This window comes from Podarcis liolepis, assembly GCF_965112155.1.
Source record: "Podarcis liolepis genome assembly, chromosome: 1".
NCBI classification, from domain to species: domain Eukaryota; kingdom Metazoa; phylum Chordata; class Lepidosauria; order Squamata; family Lacertidae; genus Podarcis; species Podarcis liolepis.
The window spans coordinates 59,803,718-59,827,014 of record NC_139554.1 but is presented as its reverse complement, the minus strand read 5'-3'; the positions used below and the strand labels follow the sequence as shown (position 1 = coordinate 59,827,014).

Sequence of the window (23,297 nt, the reverse complement as noted above, 5' to 3'; positions counted from 1 at the left end):
TCATGTGTAAAAAAGGAAACCATATGGCGGTTTTCTCAGCACTTGGGATTCCAGCGATGTCGGGGAACAGCAAATACATCCTCTCCGAATGCAATTATCTTTGAAATACAGTGCCCAGTTTGAAAAATAATTATGTACCTTGGACCAGGTCCAGGGCTAGGAACACCTCTCAGTGCCCTGGGTTTTCAAAAGGGGAGAAAAGGCAATTGTGTTGGCTGTTTTCTGACATGCACATTAACATGATATTTGACTTCTTTCACGCGTGACTTTGGCTCTAATTTGCAGGGGCACTAAATCCAGCCAAACAGCAATGCTGCCAGTTTCCAAGATGCAAAAATAAAAATAAAAATATTTTTTAAAATTCCCGTGCCCATCAAGTAATTGGATTTCTAAAATTAAATTCTATACTTTAAACCATGTCCATATCCGTCAGTCAGTGAACATTTGCTAATGAAGGATAGAAACATAAAGCTACTCTGGCAGCTGAGGTTCTCAAGAATTTAGGAAATGATCCAAGTTAACAAAATTATGCTTCTACAGTGCTATAAAGGAACCACAACATTTGATAAGAATGCAATTTAGGAACTGCCCGCAGGAATTGTCACAGCAAACATATATTATTGAGCATAATATGAAAACAGTGTGCTGCCATCTATATTTCTGTGCCTGTAGGTGGCACTTTTTTATTACATACCTAGAAAAATAGAGATTCGGTGGAGAGGTAATCTGAGAGCAGCTGACAAATTCAATGAAACATCACATTCATAAAAAGTATGCAAAATGCAATTTGCATGCCAGCCTATATACTGCATAAAAAGCTAGACTATAGTAATAAGCTTATCTCCAGTAGAACCCATTTTATCCTCTATTCAAAGGATGATAGTTCTTGATAAGACTTGAATGAATGGAAGTCTGGAGAGAAGATTAGCTAAGACCTACATCATTTTGACCGAATGCTTTGAGTTCTGCACTCCACCTTCAGGAAGGCTCATCCTCTTAGAAGGCATTTAGGCACAAGAGATCTGGACAGATTCTAGGACTTGCTTTCTAATGCCCATCCATGTATTCACATCCTGCCTAGAGCCAATCAGTATTCTTGACCCTGTTGGTAGCAAGAACTTCCACATACCCCACAGGAGTATTATTTGGCTGCAGCAACAAGCTACTGTGCAACATCTGGATGTATTTCAGCTGTTAACTGGACGACAGGGCACTTTAACAAGTTTTGGACACTTACTGTATTTTTCGCTCTATAAGATGCACCAGACCATAAGACGCACCTAGTTTTTGGAGGAGGAAAACAAGGGGGGAAATACAGTGGTACCTTAGGTTACATACGCTTCAGGTTACACACTCCGCTAATCCAGAAATGGTGCTTCAGTTTAAGAACTTTGCTTCAGGATAAGAACAGAAATCGGGCTCCGGCGGCGCAGCAACAGCAGCAAGAGGCCCCATTAGCTAAAGTGGTGCTTCAGGTTAAGAACAGTTTCTTGCTGTGCAGCGATCCCTCTTGCTGTCCTGGCTTATGGGATAGCCACGTGAAGCCTCTTGAGGGCAGCGGGAGGAAAGCTGGGAGGGAGCGTGTGAGGAAAAGGGAGCGCTGAGCAGAGCCTCCTGCCTGCATTCGCTCCATAAGACGCACACACATTTCCCCTTACTTTTTAGGAGGAGAAAAGTAAAGTGCAGTCTTCACGCGATGGAGAAGCAATTCTTCCCTCTTGAAGAGGAGGAGGAAAATCATGTATTGAAGGTTTGACATGTAAGTGCTTCTGTGTGAAGCACCCGTGGCACATACTATTTTGTTTGCATAGTGAAGGGGAGAGGTGCATGCCCACCACTCAGCGCAGTGTAGTGGTTAGTGTGTTGGACTAGGACCTGGGAGAATAGGGTTCAAATCCCCACTTGGCCCCTCACTGGGTGACCCTGGGTCAGTCACTGCTTCTCAGCTTAACCTACTGCAAAGGGTTGTTGTGAGGATTAAACAAGGGGCGCGGGGGGGGGGGACGACGACTATGCACACCACTTGGAGCTTCTTGGAGAAAAATGTGAGGTATAAATGCAATAAATAAATAATTTTAAAAAAATCAGTGACTGCTGCTGTCTTGCTGCTGATCAGGTAAGTGTCGGAAGCAGGCAGGCCACACTGGGCAGATTTGCTTTTACATCTAATAAAGCCCCAGAGGATTTAGTGCAGAGATCCTACAGCAAAGGTTTGCAAGAAGCAGCCCTCTGTGTTCAACGCTCAGTTTTTGTGAGGTTCAGTTTTCATCTAAAGTGCTGACCTGCATGTGTGTATGCAAAACTGTACATGAAAAATACCCTCTTTTGCACATTTCCCACACTCGCATGTAACTCTTGTTCTCCCACCGGCTGCTGTCAGTGGAAGAGAGAGGGGTGGGAGAGATGTGAGACTGCTACCCAGACCCAGCAGCTATTTTCACAACATCATGACCAACTGGGAAAGAATGTAAATGAAGATGACCATTCAGATGTGCATCCCATTGAAAATAATGCGTAGCTATCAGAGGACAACAACAAACCGATGTATGGAAAACTGTTTTCATTTGTTCATGATTAGAATTAGAAACATAATGACAATCTGTAGCCGTCTTCTTTGTAGTAGATTATTTTCCTTTTCCTGTTCTGATGAGAATGCATTATAACAAAAGGACAAAAAAGGAGAAAGTAATGCACTGCAGATGGGTGACACATGCATTGTGACATACATCCTGTATATCCAGATGCTATTAAGTCATCTTAATAGCTATACCTTCAGTGAGATGCACATCCCAGCCTGATTTTGCCCACTTCTGAATGTTCATCCACATCCTGTTCTGTGCCAATGTAACTGGATTGTGGCAAAGGGGCAAAGGGATTGACAACCCTTTGCCACATTGGTTTTTTTTAGTATGACTTCCAACTGTACCTGTGCCATAAATACAATGTCTAGGTTCATGGGATGGCCAGATTCAGAGATCTGCAGGAACACACTCCTTGAATAACCAGCAGTGTCAGCTTTGACAGTGCTGATCACCTGTTGAAGCAGGAAAAAAGAAACCTAGCTTGTTTGTCGCTCAAACAGGGTTAAATTTGGCAACTGTCTTCTTGGCACTAGTAGTGGTTGGTGGGTTGGCAGCACTTACCTGACATCCCATCACCAGTGTCGCTGCAGCTAAGTGAGAGGGAAGAGGGGCAAGGAAGCGGTGATGCAGGCATGGTGCAAATGCACTGGCAGAGCCAATCTTATCTTCTGCCAGTACATTTGCTCCACACTGACCTCATAGCTGCAGTGGTGGGAGATCAGGTAAGTTGCTCCTGCCCTGCTGAGCACTATGGCTCAAAGGTCAGCACATCATCCTGGTCCAGCAAAATAAACTACACCCATAGTTGCTGTGTTTTGAGGTATTTCAAACATGGAAGTTTACTTCTGTGTGCAGATCATTCTAGGTGGATTGAGGTGTTTTATGTGGCTCGTGACCTCTGTGCAATACATTTTGAGGGTAAAATGGCTCAACTTCACAATGACCTTGATGCTGTTACTATGGCATGGGCTGATGAGCCCCCAATATTCCATTTAATCGACTTTTGCGGGGATCAGTTTCAGTTGATGGAGCCAGAGGATGTGGGCAAGGTGCTTCCTAGTATGCATCCATGCACATGCACTCTCAACCCTTGCCCATCCTGACTGATTAAAACTAGTCAGAGAGGGTTGACTGTGTTGGTTCAGACTATAGTGAATGTCTCATTACAATAAGGAGTAATGTCCCTGGTTTCATAGTATGCAACCACTACACACACACACACACACACACACACACACACCCCTACCTAGTTGGCAGTTTATAAATATTCTAATAAAATAGCAGAAAAAAGCTAAAAATTTATTTTGATGAATTACATGTTCCTTTCCCATCTACATACCTCCAACCAGAGCTATAAGAATGATTGTGTCAATGTGGCCAAAGATATGTCAATTGTCCATTAAGGGCATGAGAGAGCTCAGTTGGTTAGAGCATGGTGCTGATAACACCAAGGTTGCAGGTTCTGTTCCCATATGGGACAGCTACATATTCCATTGCAAGGGGGTTGGTCTAGATGATCCTCATGGTCCCTTTCCAACTCTACAATTCTATAATTTCTTCTAATCCTATGAAACTGAATCTGAACCTAGGAAAAGCCTATTCTCCTTATTCTCTCTTAACTAGCCAATGGTTCTCCTTGTACCTGCATGACTGGGCTCTGGAACCAGGAGTAGGGCTGTGTGCTGCCTGGCCACCATATTCCTTCAGCCTCTTGAGTGAAAAACCTGTGCAGCCCCACACTACCTGGTTGGCCCTGTATGTGAGAAGGCTCACATAATTGGGGCTTTACTTAGTGCTCACTTACGTTTAGCATTTTCAAAAGCTACACAACCTGCAGAGTACAGATATGTGCGGTAGCACTGCCACTTTGCTAGGAAGGAAGCTATTTTTAAACACTTGCAGCAGTGGGAACTGCATAAAATTACCATAATTTCAGCCTTCACTAACAGTTTTCGGTTTACAGCATGATATGGTATGAATTAATGGTCGGCAACATGCACTTTCCCTTCCTTTCATGTGGCCAACCAAGGAATTCATCTGGCAGTTTCTGGAACCTAACCTCCATCTACCACAGAATAATTTCAAAGATCGCCCCCCTCCAATGCCCCACTGCTTCCCACCTCCCTCCCTTTTTGCAGAGAGATAGTATCAAAGATTTGGATTTCACTACAAATCCCGAAAAGTCTTCATGTCTAACCAGTGGTTATGTGACTTGATAATTGCAGGACATCCTGCTATTTTCCCCTATGGTGATATTCCGCTTGTGGGCAGATGGCATCAAAGTGCAGTACAGATGGTAACCCGCAGCCCACAAGCTTCTCGTTACTGTTTCAGATTCTGTGCACAGGCCATTTTGATTCTTATCTTTGCTTTATAATATTTTTAGAATTAAAAGATGCATGCGGTGCTGCTTTTCCGCAAGCGGGACCAAAATAACAATGCCTTGTTGTTTCTAGTCATGTGCAAAAACCTTCCCTTTCAGCAGATTAAGTGACTTGAAGTAGGTAGGTTTTTACAAAAACCATTTATATCCTGCCTTTGAGCCCTGAAAATAAACCTGATGGCAGTTACATACACACACCAACACACACACACACACAAACCCACCCCTCAATGCAAAGAACCCACCTCCCTGGGATAATATCAAAGCCAGAATAAAAAAACAGAAAAACCAATCTCATAGCCTGCAATATTACTATACTTTTGTTGAATAAAAAGTCTTCGTCATCCGCCTCAATGATACCAATGAAAGGGCAAACCTAATTTTTCTTAGGAAGGAATTCCACAGTTGGGGTGTTGGTATGATAAAGGCCTTGCTTGTCCTGGGAAGGGCCATAGCTCAGTAGTAAAGCATCTGCTTGTCATGGGCATCTCCAGGTAGGGCTGGGAAAGAAGAGTTTGGATTTGATATCCCGCTTTATCACTACCCGAAGGAGTCTCAAAGCGGCTAACAATCTCCTTTCCCTCCCTCCCCCACAACAAACACTCTGTGAGGTGAGTGGGGCTGAGAGACTTCAGAGAAGTGTGACTAGCCCAAGGTCACCCAGCAGCTGCATGTGGAGGAGCAGGGATGCGAACCCGGTTCACCAGATTACGAGTCTACTGCTCTTAACCACTACACCACACTGGCTCTCACAAAGGCCTCTGCCTGAAACCCTGGAGAGCCCCTGCAGTTTGAATAGACAATACTGAGCTAGGTGGACCAATGGTCTGACTCAGTATCTTCCCATGTTCCCATGTATCCCCCTTCAATTGCAGCTCTCCTGGTAATGGACAATGTCTGCAGTCATGACTACAACTGATGGGCAGATTGATATGGAAGAGGCGGTTCTTCAGTTATCCTGGTCTCACTCCTTATATAAGCAGCTCCTTGAACTGGTGTCATGCTTCAGGGAATCAGATTCCTATCCCCGTGGCAGTAGATATGCAGAACAAGGGAAAAGGAGTCTTCTTATCAGTTAGAAAGTTTAATAAATCACAATGAGAGAACAAAGAACCCACCTCCTAGAAATGGCGGTGCTCCCAATTAAGAATCCCACCCACTTACGTCCCTATATCTCCGTCACTTCTATTTCTTGTAATCTGAGCTTGTACCCTCTGTGCTTTGTGTGCTTTCTGTTCTGCCACCTTCTGAGCTCTTCTTAACCTTGGGGAGAGCGGAGGAATGCTTTCCAGAGACAGTGAATCTGTTAACCCTCTCTCTCCCAGTGTTTCTTCTCCTAGCTGTTCCCCATCCAGTATTTCCCAGCTTCTGCCTTCTGAACTTTGTCCCTGTGCAAACCACTGTTACAAATCTATACTGTCCTCCTGATCCTGGGAAGATTCAGGATCTGGATCAGGAGCAGGGGAGGGGGTGGCTCCCACCATTCCTCCTCAGTGCAGCCCTCCTCCCTGACAATTGGACTCAGAAATAAATCAGGTATGGTTGATTAGAATCCATAAATTACTTTAAGTAAAGGTGAGGGGTTTTTTAAGTCTTTGCATTTCCTTTTCAGAAGAATTGGCAACTTTGCAACGAATTTTGTTCTCATGGACTGTTAGTGTGAAATGGTAATGGAACGGAAAGCCCCCCCCTTTCCTCTCTCATTAGAAGATGTACCAACCTCAGACTGAAGCAGCCTGAAGGATAAAGGTGTCATCTACACAGCTAACAATGTCCTCATCTTCCATGTATGATACGGCACTCAGCTTTGGAATAAGAAAGGCAAATAAGAAAGGACATGATACAAACCAGGAAATCTATACAACTTTAATTGAGTTATTTTGCACCTGGTTTCCCCTTAACTCTAAATAATTTAATCATTTGGCAATAGACATTAGTTTCATTAAATGCAGACCTGCCATGGGTGTGAACACTAATAACTCCACGAGGTAATTTATTCATGCATGGGCAAGGTAAGATTTAAATGACAGTCTGTCTCATCCATGAAGGTCAATTTATCTTAGTGCCACTCACAAGGGAATCCCCCTCCATAATCTCTTTAGAAGTTTTACTCTCAGGATCAGCACCCAGTTGCCAGACTTTGCAAGAAATAATTCACATTGAGTAGGAACATGGTAGTGCAATTTCAGCATTAAAAACATGCTATAAAAAATAATTATTTTATCAGGACCACCAAGGGTCCCAGAAAACTGGTTGAAACGGCAGGTTGTATTTGTTTGAAATGTTATTATTTTCCCCCTTTTCATTTCTATACCACTTTATGTTGTGATAGGAAAGCATTTCACATAGAAGACAAATAGAAACCATGGTGCCATAACAACATTTTTAAGAATAAGAAACAAGAGAATTGTTCCCTTGCTAAGGTAGTGTATACAAAATCAGGGTTTCCCAAATTTTATCAGACTACTGCTGAGACTCTTAATCTCAGGGTCATGGATTTGAGCCCCACATTGGGAGAAAGTTTCCTGCATTGCAGGGGATTGGACTTGATGACTTTGTGGTCCCTTCCAACTCTACAAATCTATGATTCAATGATTCTAATTGTGTTGTACCCAATTCTGCCAATTGCTTAAGACGGTCATTACGAAGCAATTATGAGGTTCCAAATTAGACTTCTTGGATGTTGCTGAACTACAAATCCTATCATCCCTGGCCACTGGCCACAATTGCTAGGGCTAATGGGAGTTCAGTAGCATCTGGAAACCAAAGATTCCCCACTGCTGATTCAGTAGCCACCTGCAGTCTAATGTGGAGGAATTCCTGGCAGTAATCCACAGCCATGTTCCAGAACTCCCACCAAAGGTGAAAGTATGAACAAATCTGCACATACTCTTTCCCACAATAATGACAATAGTTTGGATGTCCTGGTTAGATTCATACTGCCCTTTATTCATTGGACAAATTAGTGAAAAGGGCCATGTTAAGATATCCTGCTCTCTTTTTAAAAAAAGGCAGATTGGAGCACTAGAGGGGTAGGTGAAGGAAGAAAGAGAATGAAGGGGGGGGGGTGAAAAGAGGGTTGCAAAAAAGGAGGTAGTGGAAGGCATCAAAATGGGTTTGAAGATGAAAGCAGGGACATGAAAGGGTCTGAAGAACAGCAGCGGGTGGTGGCCTCATAAGCTGAAAAGGGTGCTTAGTAGTTGCAATGCATAGGAGAAGGAAGATGCAGGAGGTTACCATGGGGGGGGGGCGGCTTTGTGTGCAAAGGGGGTTGCACAAAAGGAGGGGGAGGCACAGACAAGGGGTGAAAGTGAAAATGGGGGTGCAAAGAAGAAAGAAGTGGCTTCAGAAATGGGGCTGGGTAGGCGAAAAGGCATGGGGTGGGAAGGGGAAGTTCTAGGGGGTTAATGTGGGGAAAAATGGCAGAGGGGTTGGTGAGCAGGGCAAGCAGCGGTGCACCCACGAGTACCAACATACATTCTGTGGGGCTTCCCATATGACACACTGGTCACAGCTGCCTCCTCAGGAAGCACTGCCTTCTTGTAATATGGTGAGTTTATAAGAAGGCAGGTATTAAAAGATTATACTCCCACTATCCTGTCACTGAGGAGTTTGTGCTAATTATCTGGGGCAGAAAGCAAATTCTTTGACCCATTAACTCTTCATTCCTGCAACATTTCAACAGGGAGGGGGACATCCTTGATGCAGGGAATAAGTTGTAGCAAGTTACCTTCCCAGGTACTAATCAACAGATGGCTGTGGCAGCAGCATTATGCTAGTCTGCTCACCCACACAAAAAGCTCTTGTCAAACTAAGGAGTTTGGACACCCCCAAAGTTGTTGAGCTTCTTCTTCTTCTCTCTCTCTCTCTCTCTCTCTCTCTCTCTTTTGGAAAACCCAAAATCGCCCCCCAAACGTCTTCTGGAAATTTCCCCCTGAATGTCACTTCTGCTTTTGGAATCCCAGACATATGGCAGCCCTATGGTATGTTAACATGTTCGTGGAGCCAAAGGTACAATACTGTTCACTGAACACACAGGTCTTCAAGGATAAGGGAAGCAATTTTTCCTAAGTCTGCATTTACAATAACACCAACAAGATGCCAGAGGCCAACACGAACTACTTCACCAGGTAAATTGGGTTTTCCATAATGTAAATTGTTGACAAGACTGACCTTTCCCCTTGTGGTTTTAAGATATAAAATCCCACCACATTTTCTCAAGAGAGATTTGGAATTGCAGTACCGCAGGCACATGCACAGACCAGCAGAGGGTGCTAAAAAGTAAAACTGCTTGCACATCTCATCCCACTCGGCTCCCCTAAAAAGAAATGACTAAGCACATTGCAGCTTGCCAAGTGCTCCTGGTCATGAGCCAGAATTAAAGCTGCTGTGGAAGCATTATCTTTGGCAAGCAAGCCTTAGAATCTTTCCAGGTTTACAGATAGTGGGTGCTTCATTCTGTAAGGGCAAAATCTGAATAGCATGCCCTGATCTTCTATCTACACAGGAACAAACTGGACTCCTCCTGTTAACCAAAACTCCCTGTGTTATATGTGCGGTGTCTCTGTGGGAATGTGTCCCATTCACAGCAGGAGAGTCTTCCTTTGGCTTTCATAGTTGTGCAGGGAAACTTCAGCATATTTCTGCAACCTAGAAATGATAAGCTCTCCCCATCAAAATCCCCTTGTGAGTAAACTGCTACTAAGGGCACAGGAGCACTGTCCTCATTGCAGCTGGTCACCCTAGATCAAAATGCTGAGATTCATGTATCCTTTGGGTTTTTCCATTATATTCCAAACTAAGCTATTCCCAATGCTCCATGGGGAAGTGTACTGGTGAAAGCTGCAGACCTACGAATGTGTGTCAAAATGCACCAAACTAACAAGACAAAGTAAGGCCTGTAAGAAATGACTCCTGGCTTTGAATCTAAATAGGCCTGTTCATTGTTAGTAAAAACAACTTCACAGGGTCATGTCAACAATATAGTGTCTTGCCTCTAATAGTAGTCAATTCTGGACGCTCTAAGTGGAAGCATATGGCCGCATTGGTTGCTTTGGTTATGTCTGCACCAGTGTCCCTCTGCGGAAATTCTTCATGTTTTGCTTTGCTATGTTTTGTCTCTCTTCTGCTCTTTGCGAGTGTCATGTCAATAGGTGCTTCTTTCTGTTGGGATTGCAAGATGCTCCAAAAGTGCTAAAAGGAGAAGGGGATGTGAACTTCAACACATTGTGCATCAAGTTAGAACTATATATTACATTGGAGATGAAGCTGCTTTTAAAAATTGTCTATCAAGTGCTAGGAAAGTTGGAACACCCCAGTGGTGGTCATGGGGATGACAATGTAAAGGTAGAGCTACATATCACACGGGCCACAATGGGACCTCCATGTCAATTTCTCATCATCTCAACACTGAAATTCAGATTTAGAAGAAAACATATGTAGAAATAATTGCTTGATATGCAGAGTAAAATGAAGGTATCTTTGTGTTTGTTAATGCTGCATTCTTTATGTTGCCTAATAAGTTTTTTTTAAAAAAAACAACCACAAAACTTTGGGATCCTTTAGTTTCAGAACTCATAATTGAAGTTTATCACATCAATAAGAAGTTTACAGCATCATCAGATTTTACTTTCACTCAGTAATGAACTGGGAACTCATCCGAATTTACAAATAAATCTCATAAGCCTGTCTCCAGCCTTCTTAACACTGGATAGGCATCTTTAAATCTAAACAAGTAATGAAGCTTCTGTAGGAAAAATAACTTTTGTCCATATCATCTGCACTGCAGGAATCTGCAATTTTGACAGATGGGATATGAGAATTATTATGACTTCTCCGGCCTGGATCTTTTTTTCCAAAGTGAGTTAGATTAGATATGATTTCCTTACTACTGACATCTTTAATGTTAATGCAGGCAGACACAGGAAAGGAAAGGAAAGGAAAAGATACAGATAACATAGGTAAGTATTTTTAATGTTTAATATCACTAGGACTATGCTTGCTTTCCGAAGCACATGTAGGAAGTCTGCTGAAATATCAAAAGATAAAATGATTTTATAATGTTTCTCACTTCTGGGATATGCAGTGCTAGCTCTAGGATTTGGGGGGACCTTAGTGTAGTTTTGTGATTTCTAAAGAACAAGACCCTGACTGCTGTGCAGGATCTTGCTTGCCAGATTTCTTCTTTATAAACAGAATAAAACTTCTTTTGAGGTTTGTGTCAATGAATTCCGGCAGCACAGCTAACTTCAGTTCTGACAGGGAGCAAAGGGGATCGGGGCTCCTAGGATCAGCTCAGTGGTACAATTGTAGGAACATCGAGGTGCTAACTGTGCTGCCTCCTTTCTTGCAGAACACATCTCCAAAAGCCACATATTGAGTTGGGAGTTTCTCCTTCTCACCTGTGAGGATTGGCAAGGGATCTCCAGAGGGCTGTGCCACAAAGCCTAGGATGGCTATGGTCCTCTGGCAGTGCTGCTGACAATAATGTGAGGAAAACACAAACAAGAAACGCATGGATCGTGTAACGTTAGTCAGGTCATTCCCAGGATGATCAGGAAGCAAAGCAGGGTCACCTGGCAGAACACCAGCTTCTCTCAGTGGATGGATAGGGGAAGTTTGTGGGTGCTGGCACCTGATTCCTAGGCAACAAGGGTGAAGTGGATGCCAGCTAGGTACCAGATTTACTCTCAGCCACCTTCCCTGAAAGGAAAAGCTCCTGTGTAGCAAGGGGAAGTGCTGGAGGTGGCTCCTCAGCTAGAGAAGTTAAGGATGGGCAGTAAGAAGAGGCACCAGTTTGTCTGAGCCCTTGAGGAGGGGAGAGTACATGGATATTCACCCTATAGCCCACTGGGATCAGACAACTGGAGTTTCGAATCTACTAACACCCCCCCCCAGCTGGGCCCATCTTCAGGGTCCTCCAGATCTAGCTCACTGAGCCATGCATGTGCTCTATTTATCTGGAATGCTGTTTTATACTGTATGTGTTTATTAATAATCTCTCTCTCCATCCTATGTTCCCTGAGTCTGCTGGAGAATCTTCATGGGCCCTTGAGTGTCTTAAAAGAACCCCAAATTTAGCTGGTACAGTATTAGGAAATGTGGCTCACTTTTTATGGTATGGCACCTTCAGTGGAACTCCCTAACCTGGAAGTGGCAGGACAGGTAAACTGAACATTCTTCTAGGAATGTGGAAATGCTAGTACACTGGACCCTTGCTAGACTTGGGGCCCTGGCAAATACCCAGGCCTTGCCACCCTCTAGAGTGGGTCCTGGTGATAAACAATGTAGATTAATATTAAATCAACACCAGCTTAACTGGAGACATTACGATGATTAATGAGAATTAGAAGAAGCAATAAAACATGTAAGAGTAACTTTTAATTTATACTGATGAAAGACAGAGTCTCTGAGACAATTACTCCCCTGGTCTTTCAGTACAGGAATAGCATACAAGATGATCATTACTGAATTTAATAGAACTGTTTGTACTAAATCAGTTTTGAAATTCTCAAGTTGCTTTTCTAGGCTAAAATTCACTACTCACACAGTTATATGGACACTTATGTTCCACTGAATTAAATGTGGACTGATTTCCTAAAAACCAGATTCTCTTAGGCGTGCTATATCACATATTTCTTGACAATGCCATAATGGAAATTGTTGAAATTAAGCCTTGCACGTTCTAATAGAGGACAATAGGAATACATTTATACTGCTAGAGAACTGTAACTTGTCTTAAAATGAGATGTAGGATATTGGCCGATCCAGGAATAATACGGTTCAGATATCACTTTAGCCCTGGGGCCCTGGGTGTCAGAGAGAAGGCAGAACTGCTTAACGCCACTTTGCTTCTGTCTTCACCCAAAAGAAAAGCAAGGCCCAACCTGGTGATAACAGAATAAATGGTGCAAGGAGGGAGCTGCGGCCCAAGATACAAAAAGAGGTGGTAAGGGAACACCTAGTTTTAAATGAATTCAAATCTCCAGGGCCTGACGAGCTGCATCCAAGGGTACTAAAGGACCTTGTGGATGTAATCTCAGAGAATGTGGACTGGAGGCGGGCAAATGTTGTCCTCATCTTCAAAAGGGGGGGGGGAGAAAGACACCAGGAACTACCAACCTTTCAGCCTGACATCAATACCAGGAAAGGTCCTAGAACAGGTAATTAAATGGTTGGTCTGTGAGCACTTAGAAAAGGATGGTGTGATTACTGAGCCCAGCATTGGTTTCTCAAAAACAAGTCACAGACCTTATAGTTCACAATAATAAATTACTCTTAATAAATGCTGCTGCGATGATATGGCAACGGGAACTGCACAATACAGGAAAACAGAACCTAGGTTCAGTTTGATATTCCTGTCCCAAATAATCTAAAGTGCACAAACTTATTCTGAAGGAATGAATTTTCAGATAATATTAGAAGCTTGCCAGTGAAGTGACAAGTGTTTGACTATGTTCCAGTTCTTGGTGAATGGAAAACCAGCAGCTTCCTGTTACAAAATGTACCAACAGCCCATGGCTAATAATACACACTGACACTGGCAATTTATAAGCTTGATATATAAATGTTTCTTTTATTTTTTATTTTTAAAACTGAAACCGGTATATTTTTAGCAAGGTAAATAAGTCTGAGTTAGACTGGTTTCTTCTATGGTTCAGCTCACAGAGTGGAATTTGAAAGGCGGTGTTTTGCACAGAGATACAGAAGTGAAAATTCAGCCAGGACTCAATTAGAGAATTTCCTGGTCTATGCTGTTTCCTCTAGTGGTAAGTGTCTTGAGACTGCAGAGTAGATCAGCCTCCACCAATCAGATGCCTTGGAGTAAAACTCCCATCAGTCTCAGCCAGCATGGCCATGTCATCTAGGATTGATGGGAGTAGTAGTCCAAAACATCAAGAGGGCACCAATTTGGCAAAGTCTAGAGAAGAGAAAAAGGGGACAACATTGATGCCTCAGTTCCTAGCATACGTAGATTATGTTGGTTCCTTCGCATTAATGCTTTGGGTCAGGTGTGGTTTGTTGCCTCATTTGTGTGTTTCCCTATGCTTGCTCTGGGTGTGCCTACCTGCTTGCTTCCCTCTCCTTTCTCTGCACTGACCCTCCTTGTGCATCTGCCCCATCTTCCCATTCATCTCTGGTCCTAAAACTATCAGGTCTTTCATTTCAGCTCCCACATGCTTGGCTACTTACAGCCCAGTGCTGCTGACACTAACTCCATCAATGTCACTGAATGAGCTGAATTAGTAGCATTTTCCTGGGAAATCCGCGTTACTGATGTTATTCAGTACTGATGCAGGGTTGACAAAGGTCACAAAGCAGAACGTAGCTTAACACATTCAGCTTGCAGAAATAGAAATTAAAAAGAATCAGGTCAGCGCTACTTGACAGGGTTCAACGTTTTAAACATGCTGTATAATCTAAGAACTGAGACTGTGTGTGCGCACATGCGCACACACGCGCGCGCACACACACACATGATTTTATTGCTTAACCTCCAGGCTTTTCCCAGTCTACTTCCAGGCAGTGCCAGGACCAGTCCAAGACCTTTTGCTGCCTGAAGCAGAGACCAAATGGTTCTGCCTCCTCACACCTTTGCTAGGCCGAAAAGGTTAAACTGCATCATCAGATGCCAATCCCTCCCCACATGTTGCTTCTCCTGTAGCAGGTTGCTTTACCCTGCTGCAGGGCAAGGCTAGCCCTGCAATAGAGGTGTACTGCAAACTAAATGGTATAAAAGTTGCCCATAATTAACATGAGTCTTGGCTGAACCTAAGACCTATGAAGCATGTGCTCTACTACTCAGCTATGGCCCTTCTGTGGCAGGGACAAGAAGAGAAGTGAAAGTAAGTAAGTGCATGAAGGATAAAGAGCATTTTATAAGCTGCATGTCAAGGCTTGTCACACAGACAAGGAATTCCCACAAATAGGAAGCTGATATAGGGAAAGGCATTGGCCTGATGGAAAAGTAGGATCTTCCAGTCCCTGAATTTCATTAAGGCCAGCAATGGAACTTAGCCACCAGAGACCAGTCTAAAATTCAAGTCTACCTCCCACTGCTAGTCCTGCCACAACTTCTGTATTTTTCAACTGACCTTTCAGTTTTGTCTCTCTGCAGGTCCTTTAATATTCCATTAGACACCAAAGTTTACTAGCTCCAACAATACCATATGGGGCCATAAGATTAATGCTGAGCTCAACTCTTTTTATCAACAGTCCTTTCCTTGGGGCTCTGCCCAGATACTGGATTTATGTATTCCAAGAGTTGAGAACATAAGAGGAGCCCTGCTGGATGAAACCCAAGGCCCATCTCATCCATCTTTCTAGTCCAGACCAATGCCCATCTAGTCCAACCAGAAGCCAATATGAAGGTCATACATATGAGCAATGGCCCTCTTCTACAGTGACAGGTTGCCTCTGATACAGGAGGCAGCATGTAGCCATCTCATAGCCACTGATGTTTACAATACTCAGAAACTCCCCTAAAGCTTCCATTCCTGTTGAACTCACTTCCAAAGCATTATCTTGCTCTTTAACACAGCAGCATAACATTGTGACAGACTGTAGTCTTGGAGTTATTTGCTTCCAATTTTTGATTATTAACCATGCTCCAGGAACACCTGGAGAACAAAGTCAACAGTGATTCGTGAAAGAATTAACAAAAAAAAACTAGTAAATCCCAACCTGCGTATTCAGATCCTTGCTTTGCAATCTACTGAATGGAGGTTTCTGTGGAAACGAGTTAAATATTTCCAAAACAATTCTGTCCATATCACAGTATAATTTATTTCCGTATGTTTGTAAAACTGACCATTTAAACATCAACAAATCAGTTAACGAGGAGGAAGCTATTGTGAGTCATGAAAGGCAGGCACACGTTACTATAACTGGACAGGGTAATAGCCTGTGTTTTATAATGGTTACAACTGAACAAATATAATGGAGCGGTTGGCAACTTCATGTGGAGGAGGAGGGGAGAGTAAGGATCCTTCATCTCCTGCACTTTTCTCTGAAAGCTGTTCCCCTAGCTGCTTTTCATATGGCTGGGACAAAAGACAGGAAGGAAAATCGACTGAGACAGTTCATCGGGGGACAGTTTGGAGGTAAGTATGGGTGCAGCAGGAATTCAGCACTGTATTTTTATCTACTTATTTAAGGCTGTAATCCCATAGTCACTTACCTGGGAGTAAGGTTCATTACACTCAACAAGTCTTACTTCGCAGTACACAAGTATAGGATTGCTCTGCAAATGGCCTCTCTACTGTTGGCATGATGAGTCAAATACTTCCTAAAACAAAGGTATGTTACATCTATGTTTCCTCAGCTTACAGTTTTTTTATGCCACATTCACACTAGACGGCAACCTGTAGTCTCAACCCTTTCAAACATTAATTATTTATTGCTTTAAAAATGTCAGTACTGTACTACACTGCAGTTATCACATCCATTTATAGATACAATAAGAGAGGAGTAAAGGCCAAAATTCTGAAAAGGAAATACTGGTTTTGATGCTAATACAAAACTCTAGACTACAAGTCCATGCTGAATATGAGAACCTGACAGGTTTATCAACAGCAGACCATCCTCAAGCCTAAGTAAGCCTCACTACCAATGTGACCTCCATGACATAAATCCTTACTTTGTTTCCTCACTGTCGCAGCCCCACACCCAATGAAATAAGATACAATGGCTAATGATGCAAGAATTACCTTTATGGTTTGTCAAAACAAGGATAGCAGTGGCCAAACATGGCCATTGTGGAACTCAACATATAGCAGTCTGTAGCTTACTGTTATAAAGGTGGGGGAAACACACGGAAAGTCCAGTGGAGGGCTTTTAGTAATGTTTTAAGGGTCTCACTGAGCTGACTGATCATGAGGGGGACTGAAGCTCAGTGTTGGGATGGGTGAATCTGTCAATTTCAGTTCTTCTGCTTCTTATTTCCCCAACCTTAAGTTAAGCTCACAGGATTTCTGTTTGTGGTTTATCTTATTTTAAAAGTCTACATGAAAAATTGTATGCATTTTCTCATGTATTTTTCCTAATATACACATTTTTGTACACATTTTTTGCCAACGAAGTGCGTTTTTCAATCAAAGCAATGTTGCATGGTACATTATTTTCACCAATATATACATTTTCGTGCATGTTTTGTGCACATGTGGAGAAGTACAACCTTCAAAGGCTACTGTGCTTTGGTTCTCTTATCTGTTCTGAAATGGCAAATTTAGATACATTCACATTAAAATGCAAACTTAACAAATTACTACCCCATTCCTAACACATGCAGAAAACCCCAAATTCAATCCATGACATCTTTTGTTCAAAGTGTTGGTGCTGACCTTTAAAGCCCTAAATGGCCTCAGCTCAGTATACCTGAAGGAGCGTCTCCACCCCCATCATTCAGCCCAGACACTGAGGTCCAGTGCTGAGGGCCTTCTGGCGGTTCCCTCACTGTGAGAAGTGAGGTTACAGGGAACCAAGCAGAGGGTCTTCTCAGTAGTAGCGCTCATCCTGTGGAACGCTCTCCCATCAGATGTCAAGGAAATAAACAACTATCTGAATTTTAGAAGACATCTGAAGGCAGCCCTATTCAGGGAAGTTTTTAATGTTTGACGTTTTATTCTGTTTTTAATATTCTGTTGAACATCCCCTAGAGTAGCTGGGGAAACTCAGCCAGATGGGTGGGGTAGAAATAAATTATTATTATTATTATTATTATTATTATTATTATTATTATTATTATTAAAAGGGTTAGATAGCAGGTGATTGAAAGGATCCTCACTGGTGACTCTAGAAACCACTGTTAGTTAGAGGAGACAATAATGGGCTAGATGGATGAATAATCTGACCTGGTATAAAAACAACTTCCTATGTCCCCTTGCAATTGACGGATCCCAGAACTAGTAAGACTTCTTTAGCAATGTCACTAGAAACATACCCACAACATAAAGACCTGCTGGCTAAGTAGGCAGCCCCACCATCATAACTGCAATCAGGGCTGGCCCAAGACATTTTGGCACCTATGGCGAATCACAAAAAGGCAGGCCTCCCTTCAAGGAAGAAGGGGTGAGTGAAGATCTACATCAAGAATATGGGGAGGAACTAAACAGCTTTACCCAATGGTTAATGTGGGAATTAAAGGCCGTCATGGTGGAGGGGACCCACTCTGAATCACTCTGGGCAGGAGCAGACCCCAGGAGACCCCAGAGGGCAGCTCCCACCATTTCCTCCCTAGGGTTTGAGGAGACTAGCAGAACATCCTATTCACCAAGAGGCTGCTGTAGAGGTAGCATGGAGGGGGGTGCTGCCAAGGAAGTAATAGGTCTGGCCTCCTAGGCGTGCACTCCTTGGAAGCCGGATCTGCGGCCCCTGTGGATCCTGCCTCCTGAGGCGGTTTTCTCACCTTGTGCCATGGGTGGGTTAGTCCTAACTGTAATGTGTAAATGGCTTTTAAGAGCACCTACAGTTTTAGTTTCTCTTTCCTCATGGGACCCTGGGAAGAGTCTCACTTGTTCAGTCACCTTTTCCGTCTCTCAGTGCAGGTCTTGGAGCTGCTGAGATAATGTGTCATGTGACTCCTCAGAAGTTAGTACCTCTTCATGTTTGGTGTTTTTCATGTTTCATGTTTTGTGGAGGTACCCGAATCTCGGGGCATTTCCTGGTGAGCAAAGCCTAGGTGGGGACTGTGAACTGAGCAGGTAGGTTGTCTCACCCAAGAGCCATTACACTATGCAGCTAGAGCCATACATTATTCGAAAGGAAACAACATGTTGGGGTGGGAATGGACATCTCTACCCCATTTATCAAGGTCAAGTACTTCAGTTGCTACAATGCAAACTAAATTGGAACACTCAGAAGTGGCTGTGGAGAAGATCTTAAAACTGTTCTTATGGTATCCAAGGGACTCACCAAAAGAACATTATCCTTGCCAATAAATTACTTGTCATTTGGCCTAAACATTTGTTCCCTAGGCTAAGCAGAGTCCTAACATCACCCCATAGCCTGTTGGCTAACACTCATACCCCCTCCCAAAGCTCTTAGAATCCAGAGCTGAACTCTGACTTGGGGATCTGTATTCTTCAAAGTACACCCCAGAGGACAAGAGGGAGCTTTAAGCATGGACAGCCTCCAGATGTCATTGGACTCCAACTCTCATCAGCCCCAACCAGCATGGTCAATTGTCAGCGATGGGAGTCCAACAACATCTGCAGGGCCCCAGATAGGCCAGTGCTGTCATATAGTTTTGGGTTCCTGCTCACTAACAGACACATTGTTAAAACCATGTTTATGGAAGACACTCTTACTTGGCTACGAGTGAGCGCCAAAGAAGAAGAAGAATACCAGATGCAAAACTGCCATGGTTTGAGGGTCAAACTAGCACAGCCATCTCCAGTCTGGTGCCCTCCAGATATTATTGGACTACAGCTCCCATCATCCCTGACGACTGGCCATGCTGGTTACAGCTGAAGGATCTGGAGGACACCACAATGGAGAACTCTGGTCTGTCACAATGTGATCCTCTGCTAGCAGCAAAAACTAAATTAAATAACTGGTTGAAAAATCACAACTATATGCACAGTGTGACTGTTTTGGCAGGCAAAATCTCCCCCCCCCCATGAGTTTCAATGGATATTACCAGACCCATGACAATACTTGAACTCTTGAGCATTTATTTGGTGCCAACAGAACACATAGGTTAGACAGCAGCTTCCCATAAGCTTTGCTCTTGATTTAACACAATGGAGGAGCAAATATTTTGAGATGAAGAGCACAAGGAAAGATTAACTGAAAGCATCCTAAAACAGATGAGGCTGTGATTGTCTTAAGAACAATCTGCTGAAGATGGTTAGGAATGGAAAACAAACAGAAACCGAGCAGTATATTAGGCATAAATGCTATAACCAAATGACCATTATTACCACCATTGAGGCTATGTTCAGACTAGTGAGGCTACATGCTGAACTCTCACTGAGCCTTGTGTTCTATTACAACTATTGAGATTGGTAAATGTGAAACACTTCCTCGGGCTTTGAGCTATAGATTGGGCATGCGAGTTATCATTCCTCCCCCAAGCAAAACCCAATTAGCACCAATTGATTCAATTTCGAGTTCCTAACACATACACCATTCAGTGATTCAGTTCTCAGCATTTAATGTGCCACGGATAGGTGCATGCTAGACTTCTAAAGCCCTCTTAAGAGTTATAAAATCAACTCACCCACTCCATCACCCATATCATATCATATTCTTATCAATCACTCTTTCAAGCACCAGATTATCCCCCCTCTTTCTCCCCCTTTTTTCTTGGGGGGGGGGTCTGTAAAAGTTGAGGTTTTGCCAGTGCTTTGAAAATGAAATATAGAAAATCGAAAGAACATTTGTGGCTCTCTCTGGAGTGTGATGTGATGCAAAGGTCAGTCTGTCTGCTGCCACTACCCTGACATCAGTACTATCATGTCTCCCTTCTGGTTCTCAAGCCCCCAGGAACTGGTAGTGTTGCATGAGTCGTGCCGGATATGTCACTCTGCCTGCCAGGACAAGAGAGTGCAGCATCCCCTAAAATGCAGGGCAGGAGGCCAAGCTCTGTCAGCAGCCGTGCTATTCCTTAGCAGAATAGGTTACGAGGCCACAGACTGCAAAACCTAGATTTGCAGGGGTGACCTAGTATTCCCCAGTGGTGGGGAAACAAACCAATAGCATTCTTTCTAAAGCAGCTAACTTCCCACCCCAACATGGCTGCACCATTTGCTACTAGGCACAAACGTCTGCAGAAGAGGCTTGCAGCATGCAAAGCCGTTTTGAGAATTCATGATCTGGCCACACGGCAATCTCTATCTAGCTAATGTTAATTAGTCCCATTTGTGGCAGCAGACCATCTGCTTTGCTCACTCAGTAGTGTGTGAGCGTTTACTATCTGCTTACGCTGTTATTGAGCATATTAAGGCACTGGTGATGCAGAAGCAATCTGATCCATCCTGAAAATACTAACACACTCACAAAAATAAAGCAAGTCAGAATTACACAGACAGTTGCAGCCTCTCGCCATATAAAGCAGCAGCATTTAAAGAGGCATCTAAAAATGGGTTCAAGCCACATTTGAAGATGGTTATATCCAGGATGACAGGAATATATAGTGGAGAGGAAATTCCAATTAGCCTATTTTTTCCCCAGGCATCCAAGGCATGGACAATGCTACTATATTTCACACACACTCACGGAATCTAAATGCATGGTATGTTTAAACATCAGTATATTTCATGCATACCATAATATAGATCATGCTTCACCATCATTTTACACATGACTGCTACACACACACACACACACACACACACACACACACACACCACTCCCACAAGCTCAGCTACATAAAGCAGAATGATGCTCAGCTACACACAGCAGTGCAATCACAACAGGAAACCTCCGCAAGCAGCAAACCCTTGTGTTACCAGTATGATGCACAAACACACCCACTGCAACCTGTACCACAACAAACCGGAATCGTATATATTGGCATCGCAAACAAAGCACACACTCCACTACTGACAGCCCTGCTTTAGTGAAGCATTCATGACACCACAAGTAAGAAGCTACCCACCACAACTAAGAAACATTATAAGAATATCTATGAACATCCAATTCCCCCTTTCACTATAATATATCTGCAAAAATATGATTTCCTCGCCAATATATGCAACCACCAGGAATATAATACACATACATCCCATCAGCATTGCAACACAATCTGCTCAACAGATTTCCATAAAACACAGTACACACACCCATGCTGTTACCACGCTAACACCATTTTTGCTGACCTGTGTGTCAAAGCCATTTTCCATGGAGCTGCTCTTCTTGGGTAGGAAGCCATCTCCTGCATTCTCATGACCATTGTGTGACTTGAGAGGGATCTGGCTGGAATAGGATGACTTGTTCACCTCCACCTTGCTCCCAAACTTCAGGTAGCAGGGTTGTGGGATGGTCCTTGCTGCTGGAACATGAACAATAGGAGTAGCACTGTGGACAGGTTTAGGTAGTCCGGATTTCATTTTGGAGGCTACCAGGATGGCTGGCATTTTTTCTCTTTCGGCTTTGTTAACACGTTTCTGTCAGTAACAGCAACAGGACCAGCAACAAGCAGCAGCCAGGGAACAAGGTTAGAGGCAGATTTTGCAAGCTGGTGATGCTGAATCACACACACAAATACAAAATGAGCAGAGAGTGGGGGGGATAAAGGGGGGGGTTCCCCACTTTAAAGCCCGAACTAGCTCTGACAGGTGTCTCAGCCTTCCACCTGTTTCCTCTTTTTCCTTTTTGCTGTTGATCTTTATTCTCAACCAGTGTCCTCCTTCCGCCTTGTCCTCTTCTGCTGCTGTTTAACTTGCTGATTCCTCCTCGGTAGCTGATTCCTGTAATTTTCTTTCTTGGAGACGAGAGGCTCTTATTTCATTATCTTTTCACTGGAAATGGGAAAGTGAAGCAGTCTTTTGGAATTAAAGAAAGAAAGAAAAAACCTGCTGCAGCATATGCTTCTTGGGCTGCCTGCCGTGTGTGTGTGTGTGTGTGTGTGTGTGTGTGTGTCCACGCTAGAGAACAAGCACAGGAAGGATTTCCAGGCTTAAGATGTCTTTCTTCAGTCTTAGCCAAGAAGCAGATGTAGTTCAGTATGTTAACAGCCGATGCCCTTGGATACGAGCCTTAGAGAATCCAAGCTCTTTAATCTTAATATCTGTGAACAGGACCAACGATGCCGGAGCAGAGGGAGAAACGTCCATGGATGACATTTAAATCATAAGACGGCTGGTGGCAAAGCGATTTCTCAATGCTGCTGCTGCTGCTGCTGCTACTGCAAGCCTAGAAGGAGAATTTCCCCTGTCAAAGCTGCGGGAAAAGCAGCTTCCACCTCATTTTTAAGCCTCAGCAGTGAAACAGGTTTCAGAGCTGAATGGCTAATAAGAGGCTGAGCTATGGTGTGAAAGAGTGAGAGCGAGCGAGCGAGAGAGAGCGGATGTGTGTGAGTAAAGGCAGCCTGCTGTGGACTACGCCAAAGAAGGCTACCCAGATTAGCAAGAGCGGGAGAAGGTTGCAATCTGACAGTACAGTAAAAACAGTGCGAGCCTCCTGATTGGTCCTCCCAACTCAAATCAGGAACAAAATATCTCTGCAAAAGAGGAGTGGCTTCAACTCAAGTGACTGGCAGGAAACTCTTTCCCCTCCGCTCTAGTACAAAGCACATTCTGTAGCAGCTCTGCGGCAACACGGTGGGTCTCTGGGCTAAATGTAAAGGATGTACGGGAGGAGTGGGGAAGGCGGGGGTGGGGGGGGGCAAG

General features: G+C 43.6%; 1 protein-coding gene across 7 annotated transcripts in view; it reads right to left on the bottom strand.

Moving 5' to 3' along the window:
- NAV2 (neuron navigator 2) overlaps window positions 1-23,297 on the bottom strand; it is a 537,366-nt gene that overhangs the window by 245,082 nt on the left and 268,987 nt on the right. For 3 of the 7 annotated variants that reach the window (XM_083461983.1, XM_083461994.1, XM_083461996.1), the window contains exon 1: window positions 21,786-23,032. The exons of 2 other annotated variants lie outside the window; for them this stretch is intronic. In XM_083461983.1, the coding sequence (XP_083318109.1) occupies window positions 21,786-22,043 (258 nt within the window). In that variant the 5' untranslated portion in view covers window positions 22,044-23,032. Of the gene's footprint in view, window positions 1-21,785; window positions 23,033-23,297 lie in introns of those variants that run through there. 2 more of the 7 variants (XM_083461995.1, XM_083461997.1) reach the window with 1 other exon arrangement.